Source organism: Actinia tenebrosa, unplaced genomic scaffold (genome assembly GCF_029948245.1).
Source record: "Actinia tenebrosa isolate PJP-AT-01 unplaced genomic scaffold, QUT_ActTen_1.0 utg1515__unscaffolded, whole genome shotgun sequence".
NCBI lineage: Eukaryota > Metazoa > Cnidaria > Anthozoa > Actiniaria > Actiniidae > Actinia > Actinia tenebrosa.
In genome coordinates, this window is record NW_028292591.1 from 338,239 (window position 1) to 355,637 (window position 17,399).

Below are 17,399 nucleotides of genomic sequence, written 5' to 3' on the forward strand. Positions count from 1 at the left end.
TCAAGAGGGCAAAACCCTCAAATTTTGCACGGGACTCTATACGTTTTTAAAATTGAATTCAAAAACTTTTTAAAGATCTACTATGTGTCAAATTCTTTAGATTTTTTTTTGTAACACACTTTTTTCTGACACACACACGAAAAAATAGATTTTTGTAGGAATTTTTGTTTTACTTTATAAGATCTTTTGAGGACACTGAAAGTGTTTCTTTCTTATAGAGTCTGTAAATTAATAACTATTATCTTATGAGATTTAATTTTGATCTGATCACTTCCGCCGGCGCAATTTTTGCTTCAAAAACACGCGTGTAGGCACCCCATTAATATCTGATTATCTTGAAAACAAGCACAGAACACCTATTTTTTCTTTTCATATTTTGATTAAATTTGTCTTCAAAGAATCGTAATCTAAAAAAAAATAATTGTTTTCATATAGCCAGTCACCTCAAGCAAATAAATTATACAAATTGATAAATTATATATAGAGGATATTACATGGGCGCGCGGAGATACGAAATTTATTTTCGAGTGTTGAAAAGATCTCTCACGAGTGAGCGCAGCGAACGAGTAAGAGATTTTCAACACGAGAAGATAAAATTCGTATCTCCAAGCGGCCATGTAATATTCTGTTTATTATATAATTATCAATGAAGTATGTTTTGGCTTTTTCAGGCAATTCTTTCCGTGTATTTTTGAATAGCCATCGCTATGGTGTTATTTTCACACGTGAAAAAAACATGTTATTTTCACGTGTGAAGATATCAATTTTTCGAAATAGAAAAAAAAAATTTCATTGGTAATTATATAATAAAAATTGATATTAACAGCTCCCCAAAATAGAATACAACAAATGACGAATCTCTATATATTTTCCGTCATTTCCGGCGTATCGTCCAAGTAGTCCGTTGTTGCATTTGGGTCAGTCTCTATACATTTTATCAATTGATGCAAATGGCTCGATTTGAAACAAGGGTTTGAATAAGATATTGTTACTCCAACGTCTGCTATTGGTAGAGTCTTATACCCCACTTAAACTATGTTGTTATTAGGAAAAAAATGGAGAAACTAGAAACCTACAATATAATGAAACTTTCTAAAATATTATCAGAGCAAGTCAAAGGCGTAGATAGTTGTTCAAACCTGTTTAGTTAAACCACTTTTAAACATGTTTAAGCCTGGTAAATGGGGTATTAGGTTTTAGGGGGAAAAACTATGATTATCTGTCAAAGTGTGTATTTGTTGTATGAAAGATACAATTCAATTTACATCTTGAAAAAATACGAACCTTAATTGTACAGATTCAGTAGTTGCCTGTGACTTTGCCATTAGGATAATGTTTATGATGGTCAGACCGTAATTCAACGATTTTTTCTGAAACATTTTCCTTTATATTAATATTCTGAATGTGATGGTGCACAAAGATAGGCTTTGAAGCAGAAAAGAACGAGTTGTAGTGGTAGTAGGACTCACAAATACCAATTGGGAGTCAATTATATAAGCCGCTAAAATGACACTAACTAAATGCAGTATAGGAGTTTGTTTTCTCAAACGAACTGAATCTTTTATTTGGATATAAGATACAACTCTTTACATACTCAGATTTAAGAAAACAGGCATGCATATGGCACTTACAAATTAAACCCAATATATATCCCATTAAGAACATTAAGTTTTGAAAGATTATATACCGTATATACTTGACAAATTGTGACTATTCGAATAAAGCTATGCTAAAATAATAATATTTTAGATTTTAGATATTATTTAAGATTATACTCAACCAAACACTTAAAAGTGCGACCTAGCTTGGTACACATTATGCACCTTCTAGAGGTGAATAACACAGGATTTTTTTTTGCTATGTCTTATCTAATGGAGCAGGAATACCTTTATTCTATCACTTTCTTGGAAAGCTTTCAGCTCATGAACAATTTTTAAATAAAAATCTATGGGCCTAAACTTCAACTGTTATATATAGAATCATATCACTGATCAGTTTACCTTACAACATGCGATAATATAGCTGCAGCAATAGCAGTGATATTGCCAGATACAATCAGTTCATGCACCATATCTATCGTATTAGATATAGAACTTTTTCAACGAATCGGCATTAATGCTATTGACTATCCGATTGCATTAAAAACTGAGTTCAATCCTCAGATCATTTATTTAGAAACTGATACTGCCAAGTAATACACCCAGTAGATTAGATTCAACAGCAAAAAGGTCAAAGGAAAGGCAATTCGCCAAACAATCTCAACCTTGTTGATGAGAGCCACAATGCTGCTTTGATCCTTCCTTGCCCGACTGACATTCTTCTTGCAAGGTGCAACTCCTGTTTTGGTCAACACTGTCTCCACTTGTTGCTTACTCGGTACCCAAACCGCTTCTTGGCCCGGTTCTCCGCTGCCGTCTTGATCACCCTCGAGCACAGCTTCTTCGGGAAGGAGCATCTCACGGGAATGCTGGTATAATAATAAACAATCAGTATGAAGGATTGAAATATACTTAGCAATTATATACTTAGCAATATCGGGGAATATTTACCAAGACGTGAGTCTTCGAGCGGCGAGGTAAATATTCCCCATATTCACTGAGCCTGAGGCGAATAATTGTTATAACAAGCATATACCAACTTGTGTACAGAGTAACTTATTTTTGTATACAATAATTCAATAAAAACAAACCAACAGAAACTTTTAGTTTACGTGACAAATTCACGTTCTTAGGAAGTACACAAGTTGGTATATGATAATGTCTTATATAGTTATACTGAGTTTTGCAAAATCTTTATCATTACTTTATTTGGCAATAGTACAATTTTTATAGTAAAGCCGTTTTGCCTTAAAGCAAATCTAAAGAGATTAGGGGGAAGGTGTGGTGGACATATTCTGACTTTTTCAAAATCTAAAATTGACTGCAGTATTTGACACACAAATAGTGCAACATTATAGAGTTTATTGACTCTGTGAGGTCAACACGACTTTCATACTATGACGTCATACATTGGCTGAGTCTGCAACCTCTAGTGCGCAAGTTATTTTCAAATATTTCTGGCTGTGCTGGCCTGTAAATATTGCACTGACTCAACAAAATTTTTTTTTTTATTTGTTAGAGCAGGCTGATTATTCTGTCAGCTCACACTTACTACCACTACAATTACTATTTTATGAACACATGGCATTCGAATTTTTAGTTCAGCTCATATCTTTAACAATGTGAAACTAGATTCAGCTAGCTAAAATGCAGTCTAAAGAACTGAAGATTTGTCATCATATTGTCATTTGTCAGTGTGAATTATCGGAAACAACAATAAAATTATTCATGATAGTTATGATTCATCAGCTTTTTAATTATAAATCAAGCCAAGCTTTCGAGCATCCTGCTCTTCATCAGGGCAAACGGTTGTGACAATTTTACAAGAAAACACGCAACATAACAATGTGCGCGTGCTAAAGTTAAATGTATCAGTTGCTAGGAGCGCGCGTGTTACGAAGGGAGAATTAATTGCGCGCGCTATTTTTTTGTCTATTAAAATACGCTATATGATAAAATTATTTGTCATCAGTATTCAGCTTACCTGCGGATCACGTGCAAGATCTTCGCGGTTCTTGATCCTTTGTCGGAAGACCAGATAAGATACAAATGAATACTCAAGAATGGCAGAGAAAACAAACAAGAAGCACATGATGAGGAACCACTCCAGGGATTTGACGTAAGACACTTTAGGTAGGGACACACGGGCACTACCAATGAGGGTTGCCATAGTCAGCACGGTGGTGATACCCATGGCGATCCGGGCAGCAGTTTGCTCACGATCAACCCAGAAGCTTACCCAAGCCAGTATGACAATCAAATAAGATGGCAGATATATCTTGAAAATAAATAAATTAAATGTCAGGGGTCTTTTTAATTACTAATTTGATGTTCTTATCATAAATTAGCCGAAGAAGAAGAAGAAGAAGAATAGAGCCAATCACCGTTGCAGCAGATTTCCCAGTGAAAACAAAATCTTGTCCCACAAACGACTACACAGTATCTCATTTAAAGAGTACTACAAGGATTGCGAGGCAGTCTTCTTTTATTTTCAAGGGAAAGTAAACGATCATAGAAACAAAATAATCAATTTTCGACGATCAGAGCTTTAAATTCGGACTAGAAATTCTTGCTAATTTATCGAGCTTGTGTCACACAGCGCAACAGTAACTAGGGGAGTAGAACCATGAATCAATTTCTAGTTAACCGCATTTGTTAGTATAAGTCCCATCCGCGCACCGCTGTAAACAAAATGCTCAACCCTACTCTGGTATATCACTAAGCTGGGTGGGATTGATATATTAACTATTGATTTTTCTTTGCAAAAGAATTATGGAGGTATTAAGATGGTATTCAGGCAAATATACCTGGATCATGTGAAAACCAAGGCGCCTATCAAGTTCAAACTGCACTGTCAGAAGAGAGTACGACCCTATGGAGACAATAAAGGTTCATTAATTAAAAGATTACATCACTAATCAAAAATTCATTTGAAACTCATTAAAACAGCACCATTCCTGTTTTAACGAGGTTTGGTTTCTGGGCCTGGATCAAGATAATCTACATCTCAGCATATTAATAGCGGAGCACCATACTTAAGAAAAAATGGTAAAACATCGAGTTGATTTTTCATGGCTTGGCTGACGTCACTTCCGTCCGTCCGTCCGTCCGTCCGTCCGTCCGTCCGTGTACGCAAGAATCCCGATTGGCTGGTTAGATTATCTTTTATTTTTGGCGGGAATGTCGACGCGTTGCAACATCCGGGTACACATGAAGGTAAATTCGGCTATCAAACTTTTGTAAAAAACGTTTTTACACCTGTTATTACGTATAGAAATACCGAAAGATAACAACACAGTTTTTTATTCAAGCTTATATTTATATTCATATTTACTCTATTTACGATGGAACCCCTTTCCGAAATCGATATGTCGAAAGAAAGCTCAGAGGAGCATGAAGCCAAAAGAAAGGCCAGAAGTAAAAGAGTTTTTTCGGAAGAGGACAAACTCTGGAGGCGTGAAAAAGAAAGGCAAAGACGAAGGAATCTCACCAAAGAAAAGCGGCAAGCAGAGAGAGAGAGAAAACGCAAATCCAGGCGGGACTTCGATTATGAACAAGGAGAACATGATCGTGAAAGAAAAAGGAATATGAGGCAAAACTTGACGGATGAACAAAGATAAAATTAACGTGAAAGACAAAGGAATTTGAGGCATAACTTCACGGATGAACAAAGAGAAAATGAGCGTGAAAGACAAAGGAATTTGAAGCAAAACTACTAGCTAAGGCGAATCTCAGATGCACAGAAAAAATAGCTTTAGGGCAAGTTATAGACCAAAGACCATTAAAAAAACTTTCATGTATTCAAAGATGGATTAAGAAGTGTTCTCCAAGAATTCAGGTGTGTGTTGTTTAGCAAACAATCGTATATTATTATTTTTTGACAAGCATTTTTTCTCGACGAATCGACAAATCAAAGACTTTCCCTCAAAACTTAATATTTCTGTACATAAGCTTAATTTATTTTAATGCTGGAGGAAATATAACATGAATAGCATATTACAACAAATATTCGTCCTTTGTTTAGCTTTGTAAATCATTAACAATTCGGTTGTTTTTAACCAACTATCATATGTTTTTCGTTCAAGAAAAATTCAGCTTTGCTTGCCTCCTGAAAACTTTCATTCAATAATTTTATATCTTTCTACAGATAATTTATTTATATATTGAATGAAATGTAAAATTACACCAAACATTCAACTGTTTATTAAGTTGTTCGAGCCATGATTATACAAATGAGCTTAAATTTGTGTTGGCTGACCCGACTGGTCTAATAGTTTTAGTATAAACCTACTAACAGGTCATATAAATGAATACAAACAATGGCCAGGTGAGTTATAATAATCATTTATTTTCGCGTTGTTTTGGTTTTCAGGCTCCAGCATACCAGCACCTTGGGTAACCCAGTGCACGCTCCAAGAGCGTCTTGTTCCTATTACGGAGGACTGATTAGCTTGACCTCGAACTTAAGAAAATAATTAGTTCAGGAAATCGCACGATCTCGAGTACGATTCAAAATTGGACGAGCCTTTAGGGGCGAGTCCATTTTGAGAACTTTCAAAGCATTACGACTATCTATAAATTCCAAATGTATGAGAAGATTGTGCAATTTCCTATACTTGTACTCCTCTTCTCCAATCAGAATAGAGTAATTTTGTTGGGTCTATTATAAATCATTTAGTTTTTCCGATTTTATTTTCAACATTAAAAGTAAATTGGGCTCCCTGTGGATAGACCATTGGTAGGTATATACTCAACATGAGATAGAGTACGTTTGTAGTTGGGGACTGGATAGCTAACTGTCGTTGCGCGTTCCCACCGCCGTGCAAAGATACTAAAAGAACAGTATCAGTCGGGAGACCAAAAACAATCTGGATAGGGAGAATGGAAATGGAGAGGAGAAAAGCTGATTGGAGTTACTGGAATTGTGCAAAACGGTGGAGAAAGATAAACTGAAATGGATAAAGAACAAGTCATTGCAAAGTGAGAACTAATAATGATGATAAGCTAGTATTCTGTACGGACCTGTTGTAAATTCTTCTTTGCCTGTATACCATGTCACGTCTTCAAGGCTGTAACTTGGGATCTCTATGCCTTTTGCTACATTAACAGGGTTGATGGGATGCCATGCAAGAGTCATCTCTTCTTCATCATAGCTAACTAGGGTAGAAAAAAATACATACACATCACAACATGAACAAAAAATAGAATTTTCTGCAAAGCGAGGCATTTTCAATGTTACCTCTCATACTGATCAAGTCAAAATAAATGTGGATAATAAAAATTGATGTTGATTGATGGCCAAACAGGCCCTAATCATGCATTTGAATGTAAAGTTCCAGCAATGTAAACGAAATTCAATTTTGACAACACCCTGACCTTAATTGCCCTAATGATTGAAGACCATCAACATTGAGAAATTATGAGAGATTAACTTATGAGAGATTAACTTATGAGAGATTAACTTATGAGAGATTAACTTATGAGAGATTAACTTATGACAGATTAACTTATGACAGATTAACTTATGATGAGAGATTAACTTATGATGAGAGATTAACTTAAGACAGATTAACTTATGAGAGATTAACTTATGAGAGATTAACGTATGACAGATTAACTTATGACAGATTAACTTATGACAGATTAACTTATGACAGATTAACTTATGACAGATTAACTTATGATGAGAGATTAACTGATGACAGATTAACTTATGACAGATTAACTTATGATGAGAGATTAACTGATGACAGATTAACTGATGACTGATTAACTTATGAGAGATTAACTTATGAGAGATTAACTTATGACAGATTAACTTATGAGAGATTAACTTATGAGAGATTAACTTATGCGAGATTAACTTATGATGAGATTAACTTATGAGAGATTAACTTATGAGAGATTAACTTATGACAGATTAACTTATGAGAGATTAACTTATGAGAGATTAACTTATGAGAGATTAACTTATGATGGGATTAACTTATGACAGATTAACTTATGATGAGATTAACTTATGACAGATTAACTTATGTTGAGATTAACTTATGACAGATTAACTTATGAGAGATTAACTTATGAGAGATTAACTGATGACAGATTAACTTATGAGAGATTAACTTATGAGAGATTAACTTATGAGAGATTAACTTATGTTGAGATTAACTTATGAGAGATTAACTTATGATGGGATTAACTTATGAGAGATTAACTTATGATGAGATTAACTTATGAGAGATTAACTTATGAGAGATTAACTTATGAGAGATTAACTTATGAGAAATTAACTTATGATGAGATTAACTTATGAGAGATTAACTTATGAGAGATTAACTTATGAGAAATTAACTTATGATGAGATTAACTTATGAGAGATTAACTTATGTTGAGATTAACTTATGACAGATTAACTTATGACAGATTAACTTATGATGAGATTAACTTATGAGAGATTAACTATGATGGGATTAACTTATGAGAGATTAACTTATGATGAGATTAACTTATGAGAGATTAACTTATGAGAGATTAACTTATGACAGATTAACTTATGAGAGATTAACTTATGAGAGATTAACTTATGACAGATTTAACTTATGACAGATTTAACTTATGATGAGAGATTAACTTGATGACAAGATTAACTTATGAGAGATTAACTTATGAGAGATTAACTTATGAGAGATTAACTTATGAGAGATTAACTTATGAGAGATTAACTTATGACAGATTAACTTATGACAGATTACTTATGAGAAGATTAACTTATGATGAGAGATTACTTATATGAAGATTAACTTATGAGAAGATTAAACTTATGAGAGATTACTTCTGAAAGATTACTTATGATGAGATTAACTTATGAGGAGATTAACTTTGATGAGAGATTAACTTATGAGAAGATTAACTTATGAGAGATTAACTTATGAGAGATTAACTTATGCGAGATTAAACTTATGAGCGATTAACTTATGAGAAGATTAACTTATGAGAGATTAACTTATGAGAGATTACTTCTTAGGACTTGACAGGATAAACTTATGAAAAGATTAACTTATGAGAGATTAACTATGAGAGATTAACTTATGATGAGATTACTTATGAGAGATTAACTTATGATGAGATTAACTTATGAGAGATTAACTTATGACAGATTAACTTATGAGAGATTAACTTTGAGAGATTAACTTATGATGAGATTAACTTATGAGAGATTAACTTATGAGAGATTAACTATGAGGAGATTAACTTATGAGAGATTAACTTATGAGAGATTAACTTATGACAGATTAACTTATGACAGATTAACTTATTGATCAGATTAACTATGATGAGCAGATTAACTATGACAGATTTATGACCGATTACTTATGATGAGAGATTAACTTATGGAGAGATTTAACTTATGAGAGATTAACTTCTGAGAGATTAACTTATGCTGAGAGATTAACTTATGAGATTAACTTATGAGAGATTAACTTATGAGATTAACTTATGAGAGATTACTTATGAGAGATTAACTTATGATTAACTTATGAGAGATTAACTTATGAGAGATTAACTTATGAGAGATTAACTTATGAGAGAATAACTTATGAGAGATTAACTTATGATGAGATTAACTTATGACGATGACTTAACTTATATGAGAGATTAACTTATGGAGAGATTAACTTATGTGAGATTAACTTATGACAGATTAACTTATGAGAGATTAACTTATGAGAGATTAACTTATGATGAAGAGATAACTTATGAGAGATTAACTTATGTGAGAGAACTTACAGATTAACTTATGAGAGATTAACTTATGATTAACTATTACTTATGACAGATTAACTTATGATGCGATTAACTTCTAGACAGATTAACTTATGTTGAGATTAACTTTATGGACAGATTAACTTCTGATGAGATTAACTATGAGAGATTAACTGCTGAACAGATTAACTTATGAGAGATTAACTTATGAGAGATTAACTTATGAGAGATTATTCAACTTATGTTGAGATTAACTTATGAAGCATACTTATGATTGGATTAACTTAGAGCGATTAACTTATGATGAGAGTTAACTTATGAGAGATAACTTATGAGAGATTAACTTATGAGAGAATTAACTTCTGAGAATAATTAACTTATGATGAGATTAACTTATGAGAGATTAACTTAATGAGAGATTAACTTATGAGAAATTAACTTATGATGAGATTAACTTATGAGAGCTTAACTTATGTGAGATTAACTTATGACAGACTTAACTTATGACAGATTAACTTATGATGAGATTAACTTATGAGAGATTAACTTATGATGGGATTAACTTATGAGAGATTAACTCTATGATGAGATTAACTTATGAGAGATTAACTTATGAGAGATTAACTTATGACAGATTAACTTATGAGAGATTAACTTATGACAGATTAACTTATGAGAGATTAACTTATGAGAGATTAACTTATGATGAGAGATTAACTGATGACAGATTAACTTATGAGAGATTAACTTATGAGAGATTAACGTATGACAGATTAACTTATGACAGATTAACTTATGAGAGATTAACTTATGGCAGATTAACTTATGACAGATTAACTTATGATGAGAGATTAACTTATGAGAGATTAACTTATGAGAGATTAACTTATGAGAGATTAACTTATGAGAGATTAACTTATGAGAGATTAACTTATGAGAGATTAACTTATGAGAGATTAACTTATGACAGATTAACTTATGACAGATTAACTTATGACAGATTAACTTATGATGAGAGATTAACTGATGACAGATTAACTTATGACAGATTAACTTATGATGAGAGATTAACTGATGAGAGATTAACTTATGAGAGATTAACTTATGACAGATTAACTTATGAGAGATTAACTTATGAGAGATTAACTTATGCGAGATTAACTTATGATGAGATTAACTTATGAGAGATTAACTTATGAGAGATTAACTTATGACAGATTAACTTATGACAGATTAACTTATGACAGATTAACTTATGACAGATTAACTTATGACAGATTAACTTATGATGAGATTAACTTATGATGAGATTAACTTATGATGAGATTAACTTATGATGAGATTAGCTTATGAGAGATTAACTTATGAGAGATTAACTTATGAGAGATTAACTTATGAGAGATTAACTTATGATGAGATTAACTTATGAGAGATTAACTTATGAGAGATTAACTTATGATGAGATTAACTTATGACAGATTAACTTATGTTGAGATTAACTTATGACAGATTAACTTATGACAGATTAACTTATGATGAGATTAACTTATGAGAGATTAACTTATGATGGGATTAACTTATGAGAGATTAACTTATGATGAGATTAACTTATGAGAGATTAACTTATGAGAGATTAACTTATGACAGATTAACTTATGAGAGATTAACTTATGATGAGATTAACTTATGAGAGATTAACTTATGATGGGATTAACGTATGAGAGATTAACTTATGATGGGATTAACTTATGATGAGATTAACTTATGAGAGATTAACTTATGATGAGATTAACTTATGAGAGATTAACTTATGAGAGATTAACTTATGATGAGAGATTAACTTATGAGAGATTAACTTATGAGAGATTAACTTATGATGAGAGATTAACTTATGAGAGATTAACTTATGAGAGATTAACTTATGAGAGATTAACTTATGAGAGATTAACTTATGAGAGATTAACTTATGAGAGATTAACTTATGAGAGATTAACTTATGAGAGATTAACTTATGATGAGATTAACTTATGAGAGATTAACTTATGAGAGATTAACTTATGAGAGATTAACTTATGAGAGATTAACTTATGAGAGATTAACTTATGAGAGATTAACTTATGAGAGATTAACTTATGAGAGATTAACTTATGACAGATTAACTTATGACAGATTAACTTATGACAGATTAACTTATGAGAGATTAACTTATGACAGATTAACTTATGAGAGATTAACTTATGAGAGATTAACTTATGACAGATTAACTTATGAGAAATAATTAAATTTGCTTTTGAAATTTCTTCTTTCAGCTTTGAAACTAAAAAAAGATATCCGCTAAGTAAATGCTATTGCTCGTATTGTTTCTCTTGGAATATAATAATATACTTATGGTTTATTTCGGGTTAATATAACAGATAGATTGTTTGCTGACTTACATGCTTCCATTTTTAGTTTACATTTTTGCTTATCCATTGGAAAGTTTCGAAGATCCATGGAGCACTGTGACGTCACTTTCAACCTGGTACAGAATTCAGAAAACGTAAATTGCCGATTTTGCTAAACAAGTTTTACTAAAGCTACGGACTCACGATGCAACACTGCGCGCAATGTTGCATGCAATTGATGTTGCGAGCCATGACACACGACGCAATTTGTTGCACGCAACGTTGCTGAAGTAGAAAACTATCCTACTTCAGCAACATTGCCTGCAATTGGAATTGCAATGTTGCGCGCAATATTGCACCGTGTGTCCGTGCCTTATAAGCATATGCTAGTATCAGATCACTCACACATGGAGCAATGAAGGATAACTTTATCATGCATGCATGGGTATTGTGAGAACATCAGGTTCATCTTCTATTGAGTCAAGAACGTAGGTACGTACCTCATGCTATATAGAATAGTTCCATTCGGGAATATTCTAATAACTTCATTAGTAGCGGTAATATCATGTTTGGCTCCATCCTTGATTCCCGGAAAGTGAGTATCTGGAACCCAGATGAATTTGAGCATATCTGGATTGAAGGACAATCTCTTTTTGTATTCACTGTCTTTATAAGCAAGTCGTGGGTCATCCCAGTATTGACGAAAGTACAAAATAGTGGTGAATTCCTAAAGAAAACAGAGAACATGTGAGTATGGATGATAAGGTAACCACATAAAGTATTGAATCTCGTAGCCGTGATCCTCTTCGTTACAGTGCGGACTCTTGAAACATCAACATTTCTAGGTTTATTTTGGCATTTTTTTGAATGATCCAATCATAAGCTAGTTTCATAACGATGCTCGTACAATATCTGCACGCGATCCCAGTTTCTCGTGTTAGTGTCGTAACTGAGTTTTTAAAAATTGTAAACAATTGTTTTCTGCTGTCGATTTACTTAATGAAGAGTCGATTTGTTTCTAAACATGAAGTAGAATGTTAATCAATCAGGGCCGTCTTCCAGATCTAGTTCCAAGACGTAATAGTAAGTCTTATGACGCGCGATGAATAAGTAGAGTGATTTTCATGACTGATAGAAACATTTTCCTATAGAACTTTGTTTGGCTGATTTTTTTCTCTCTAATGTAGTTGGGTTGGCGTACTACGGCAGTGTGTTCATGCCGTGTTTCGGGTATTTGATTGAATGAAGAGTAAATTCACAGGAAATGTGATTGGTCTAGTGACGTATACCTTGCTGTGTCACGACCGCGTTCATACCACGACCTCTTTTTAGTTATACAAAAAAACCCAAGGATCCAGGGATGGTTCTCTATTGCTTACATGGAACCCCTCTTTGACAAACTGATTATGTTTTTTACGCTCAGTAAATTGACATTGATTCAAACTATGGCTTGTCCTTTATAAAATGCAGGAACTATCCAGGTAACAGTTTTTCTCAAGTCCTCCGTCAACGTAACGGTTTTCATTTTTTGCGTATTGGGGGGCAACTGACTTGCACAACATCCCTGATTAGCGTGCAATAGGACTTAACCAGCGTCTCTGCTCAGGGAGTGTCAATTTCAAATTTTCATAGAAAGGATTCGAAATTTTTGAACCAGCGGTAAATGGAAAGTTATGATCAGTCTTTTCCTCCATTGAAACTGACTCTAGTCCATTGCCACGTGGGATGACCGGTCTTTCTGATGAACAATCAATCAAAATTGATAAAACTTAAAAAACTGTTCTTACCATGTTAATCTCGTCGATATCACCAATGAACTCGATGAAAGTTGTTATAGTCACATTAACTGGAGGCCCTAAAAAAACAACACCAAAAACACATACTTTTATAAACTATTTTGTTTTGGTATAAATTTGGCTGAAAGTGATATTTAATATACACATCGATAAAAATGTGCTTTTGTGCATTCCAACTAAAACACAATTTGATTACTTGTGCCTTTCTTTGCAGTCACGCATGTGTTTGATTAGTTATCAATTCATGTTTCAAGTGCAATTAAATGCTTTTCTTATCAATTTTTTCTCTCGCGATAACATTTTACTTGTCAATTTAAACGTAGGAATCACAAAGGCAGAGCCTGAATTAAGCAAATGTTAAATTACCTCCAAAATTAGGCCTAAGTCGTTTGTCATATCCCAAGAGTAGGCTATTCAAAAACTCAGTAACGTTGATGTTACTAGCTGAAGGAGATGGAGCTGGAGCTGGCAATGGACTGTGGGTTGATTTTGAGATGGTAATGTTAATTCCACTGCTTGAAAATAACGTCAATATTAATCTACATTAGTATTTTTACACAAGTAAAAATAATAAATCCGGTACGCTCATTGGTCAAAATTTACGTCTTATGCTGATATATACACCTGCAGGTCGTTTTTCCATCGCGATTTGTGCCGCTTGCGGAGATAAATAAAATTTGATCATTTTCAGTTATTTATTAAATTAACTTGTGTTAAAAATGCTTAGACAATTATTCGCCTCAGGCTCAGTGAATATCGGGGAATATTTACCTCGCCTGATATTCACTGAGCATGAGGCGAATAATTGTTATTTATTAAATAACTATGATATATTGTGCGCTGTGATTGGTTGAAATGCGTGTCAGTATGCAATGATATAAATATAAACAGAGTGACTTCATGTGATGATCAGGAGAGAGTACGCGTTTTCAAAATCAGTGATTTGAATTCCACATTAAGAAATGTCTGACATTTTTTTACCACGTAAATATAGACATTTTTTTATTCCCTCCGCCTGGGGCCCGAGAAACACAGAACTAAAGGGACGTTTCAGTTTTCTTAAAAAATTATCACGCAACCTTATCTTTCAGTAAAGAAATACCGTAAAACAGAGAAAAAAATAAAGGCATAAAGGCGTTCAGGGGTTGTTACACAAAAGTAAATATCTTGTAAAATAAATCCCTGCAACCCCCCTCCCCCCTACCCAATTATCTAATGGTCCATCCCTCATCGCGTTTAGTTCGCGGGTGTGAAGCTTCTCCAGACTAGCCTGGGCCGACTAAAAGTTGCGGTTTCAGTGTGACGTCTATAATGGCTCAGAATTTTGACATGTGATTGGATGTTTTTGCCGTGGAAAAGTTTGTTAAAATAAATGTGAATTAGCATTCAAGTTTACAAACAGTACGTGTACAAACAAGCAAAATAATTCAGAAAATATTTCCCCTTATAGAATAGAGTTTTCATAGTTTGATCAATAACAGGATTCGATTAGATGATGTGTTTGGCAGAAATAAATATTTAATGTGTATCGGTTTCATCGACGTAGCAACTCTTCATTGTCTTCGTTCAACTAGAAAAGTTTTATTTAACATTTCAATGGTCTGTTTTATCAACAAAACTGCAGTTTGAAAGTGATTTCTCTAACGTTTTGAATAATAAGTTGTGTGCTTCCAACATGCACTTTGAATAGATATATGTATATACAATAACGAGTTTGCAGTTGGTATGACATTAATTATTTCTAAAAGTCAAATATATACCGGAAATTATAACATCAAAACAATTACAGATGAACTTAAGATGTTTTTTTTTAAGTATTGAAGGTGAACGCCCAGAAAATAATTGCAGGTGTAGAACTACAAAGTTAAAAATCAGCTTAGTACTTTGAGGTACTAGGCCTAGATCGAGAAGCTACCAAGAAAACAGACTTAGATAATATATTTCTGGGCCTTAACTGGTCAATGCAGGTGTTAAAAAATTCAGTTTTAGAGCTCAAATGATGGAATAAAATTGTAAAGTTGTATTGAGTTTTGATTCTTAATGAATAAACATTGTCAATTTAACAAGTTGCGAAATCAAATTCCATTTCCATTTTATTTCTTATCGACCAAACCTCACTGCATTGATAACGAATGTCCATACGTTTGAAGTGCTCTTGTATAGATCTGGGTGTTATTCTTAGAAAACCAAGCTTATCCTATATCGAACGAGCCGAAAATATAGCGGATTCATCTTGTAGTTACTACTTGAAGAGGATCTCTATACTTGTAGATTATATCTTCAATCATTTCAATTACCCTAAGTTCGCTTTAGATTTCTCAACCAAGTAATGCTAAGTTTAAGATTATCAACAAACAACTTGATGGGAAGATTACGTACCTGGAAGTGTTTTGCACTTCCGCAGCTTCAATGTGGCTGGCAAGGAAGAGGAGGGTAAGAGACGAAACAAGAAAAGACCTCATGTTTAGTGAAACGAGTGATCCAAGCTTAAGGGAGCGGTCTTGCCAAGTGATTTCTTGATTATTCCCTTTGCATATTTATCTTGTCCGTGAAACAGGTGCAAAAAGCGTTGATTTTCGATTGCATATTATAATGATCTCAATGATCGCAGTTATATCAGCCAATGCACAACACTTTCAAATTAAATGCGCCAAAATTCACAGCGTTTGGTTTTGTCTTAGCCCCAGGAGTCCAGAACTGGAACAAAGAACCAATGTGGATTTCGTTAGCTTCTTGAATAATATAAACACACAGTAGTCAGCCATCAACAACATCGATCGACTTGGAATCTTTTTTCAAAACAGGTTAAACTTTTTCGTTTTTGATATTATTTTCAAGATCCAAGTACATACCAGAAAGTACACCAAACCCCCAAAAAATCAATCTTTAATCTTAAGATTCTGAACGGGCTGTACTAATCTGAATGCTTGACTCTCAAATTAAAGTGATTAATACTGTCCTGAAAGATAAGGTCATTAAAGAAAGGTGCTTTATTTAAGTACACAAAGCCAACATAGAAAATCAAGAATCAAGAATGTTGTATAAAGTGTTCTGGTTTTGTCAATGGTTTTCTTTAGTCATCACATGCAGATGGAAGCAAACCTTTTTTTTCCTAATTAAAACCCTCGCTTTCCAAAATATAGAATGAATAAAAAAATGTGTTTACAAAGTCGTTATGGATACCTTTTCAATTCGGGTAGCAAACACGGTATTTAAAGTATTTTGAGAAAGAACAATAATAGAAACAAAACAAGTATTCTCAGCTAGGTTCAGCGATGTAACTAGCGGATTCTTGTCAACGATATTATTAGTTGAACGAAAAGATTGTTATACCTTCTTTAACACAAAAATATTTTCTAATGTCGTCTCTGTAAAATATTTTCTGTACTCAGATACTTAAAAAATAAAATGAAAGAGATATCAAAACACCCGCATCCAATTTGTATTCAAATTTGAACCAAACTTTTCGCAGCTACTGAGCTAATTATAAATGGATGAACCTGCTTCACATGATCTCGTAGCAATCATTTCTATACGCGCTAAAACACTCACAGTTATGCAAATTCTAAATGATTTTGTTATATAAAAGGTAAAATGAAGTAATTTCAAGTTAATTTTTTAGTTTTAACATTATTAAACATTGATTCCTTGCATACTGCACAACACTATTGCCCCCCTTTTTTTCTCGTAATACGATGAAAGACGTCTTCAATCAAAACCAAATAAAATTCCCGATCCATGGCATTACTGGCGAACAAGCGAGACTGTTGCTCGAATGACACTTGTAAGCTCACCTCAATAAAAGTTTTATCGATAGAAATGTGTACTACATCAACTGATTCATTTGCCATCTTATG

General features: G+C 33.2%; 1 protein-coding gene across 3 annotated transcripts; it reads right to left on the minus strand.

Moving 5' to 3' along the window:
• Positions 1 to 1,528: 1,528 nt before the first annotated feature.
• On the minus strand, positions 1,529 to 16,103 carry LOC116302028 (glycine receptor subunit alpha-3). Of its 3 annotated transcripts, none has more exons than XM_031711215.2 (9): positions 15,922 to 16,103; positions 13,909 to 14,054; positions 13,534 to 13,601; positions 12,247 to 12,473; positions 11,798 to 11,880; positions 6,621 to 6,755; positions 4,406 to 4,470; positions 3,583 to 3,876; positions 1,529 to 2,467 (listed from the first exon to the last, which is right to left on the minus strand). In XM_031711215.2, exons 1-9 carry the CDS (start codon positions 16,002 to 16,004, stop codon positions 2,168 to 2,170), a joined length of 1,401 nt encoding a protein of 466 aa, XP_031567075.1. In that variant the 5' UTR covers positions 16,005 to 16,103; the 3' UTR covers positions 1,529 to 2,167. The 3 variants fall into 3 exon arrangements, with proteins under 3 accessions (XP_031567075.1, XP_031567074.1, XP_031567076.1); XM_031711214.2 differs by having other exon boundaries at positions 13,909 to 14,057; XM_031711216.2 differs by having other exon boundaries at positions 13,909 to 14,018; positions 15,922 to 16,102.
• Positions 16,104 to 17,399: the final 1,296 nt, after the last annotated feature.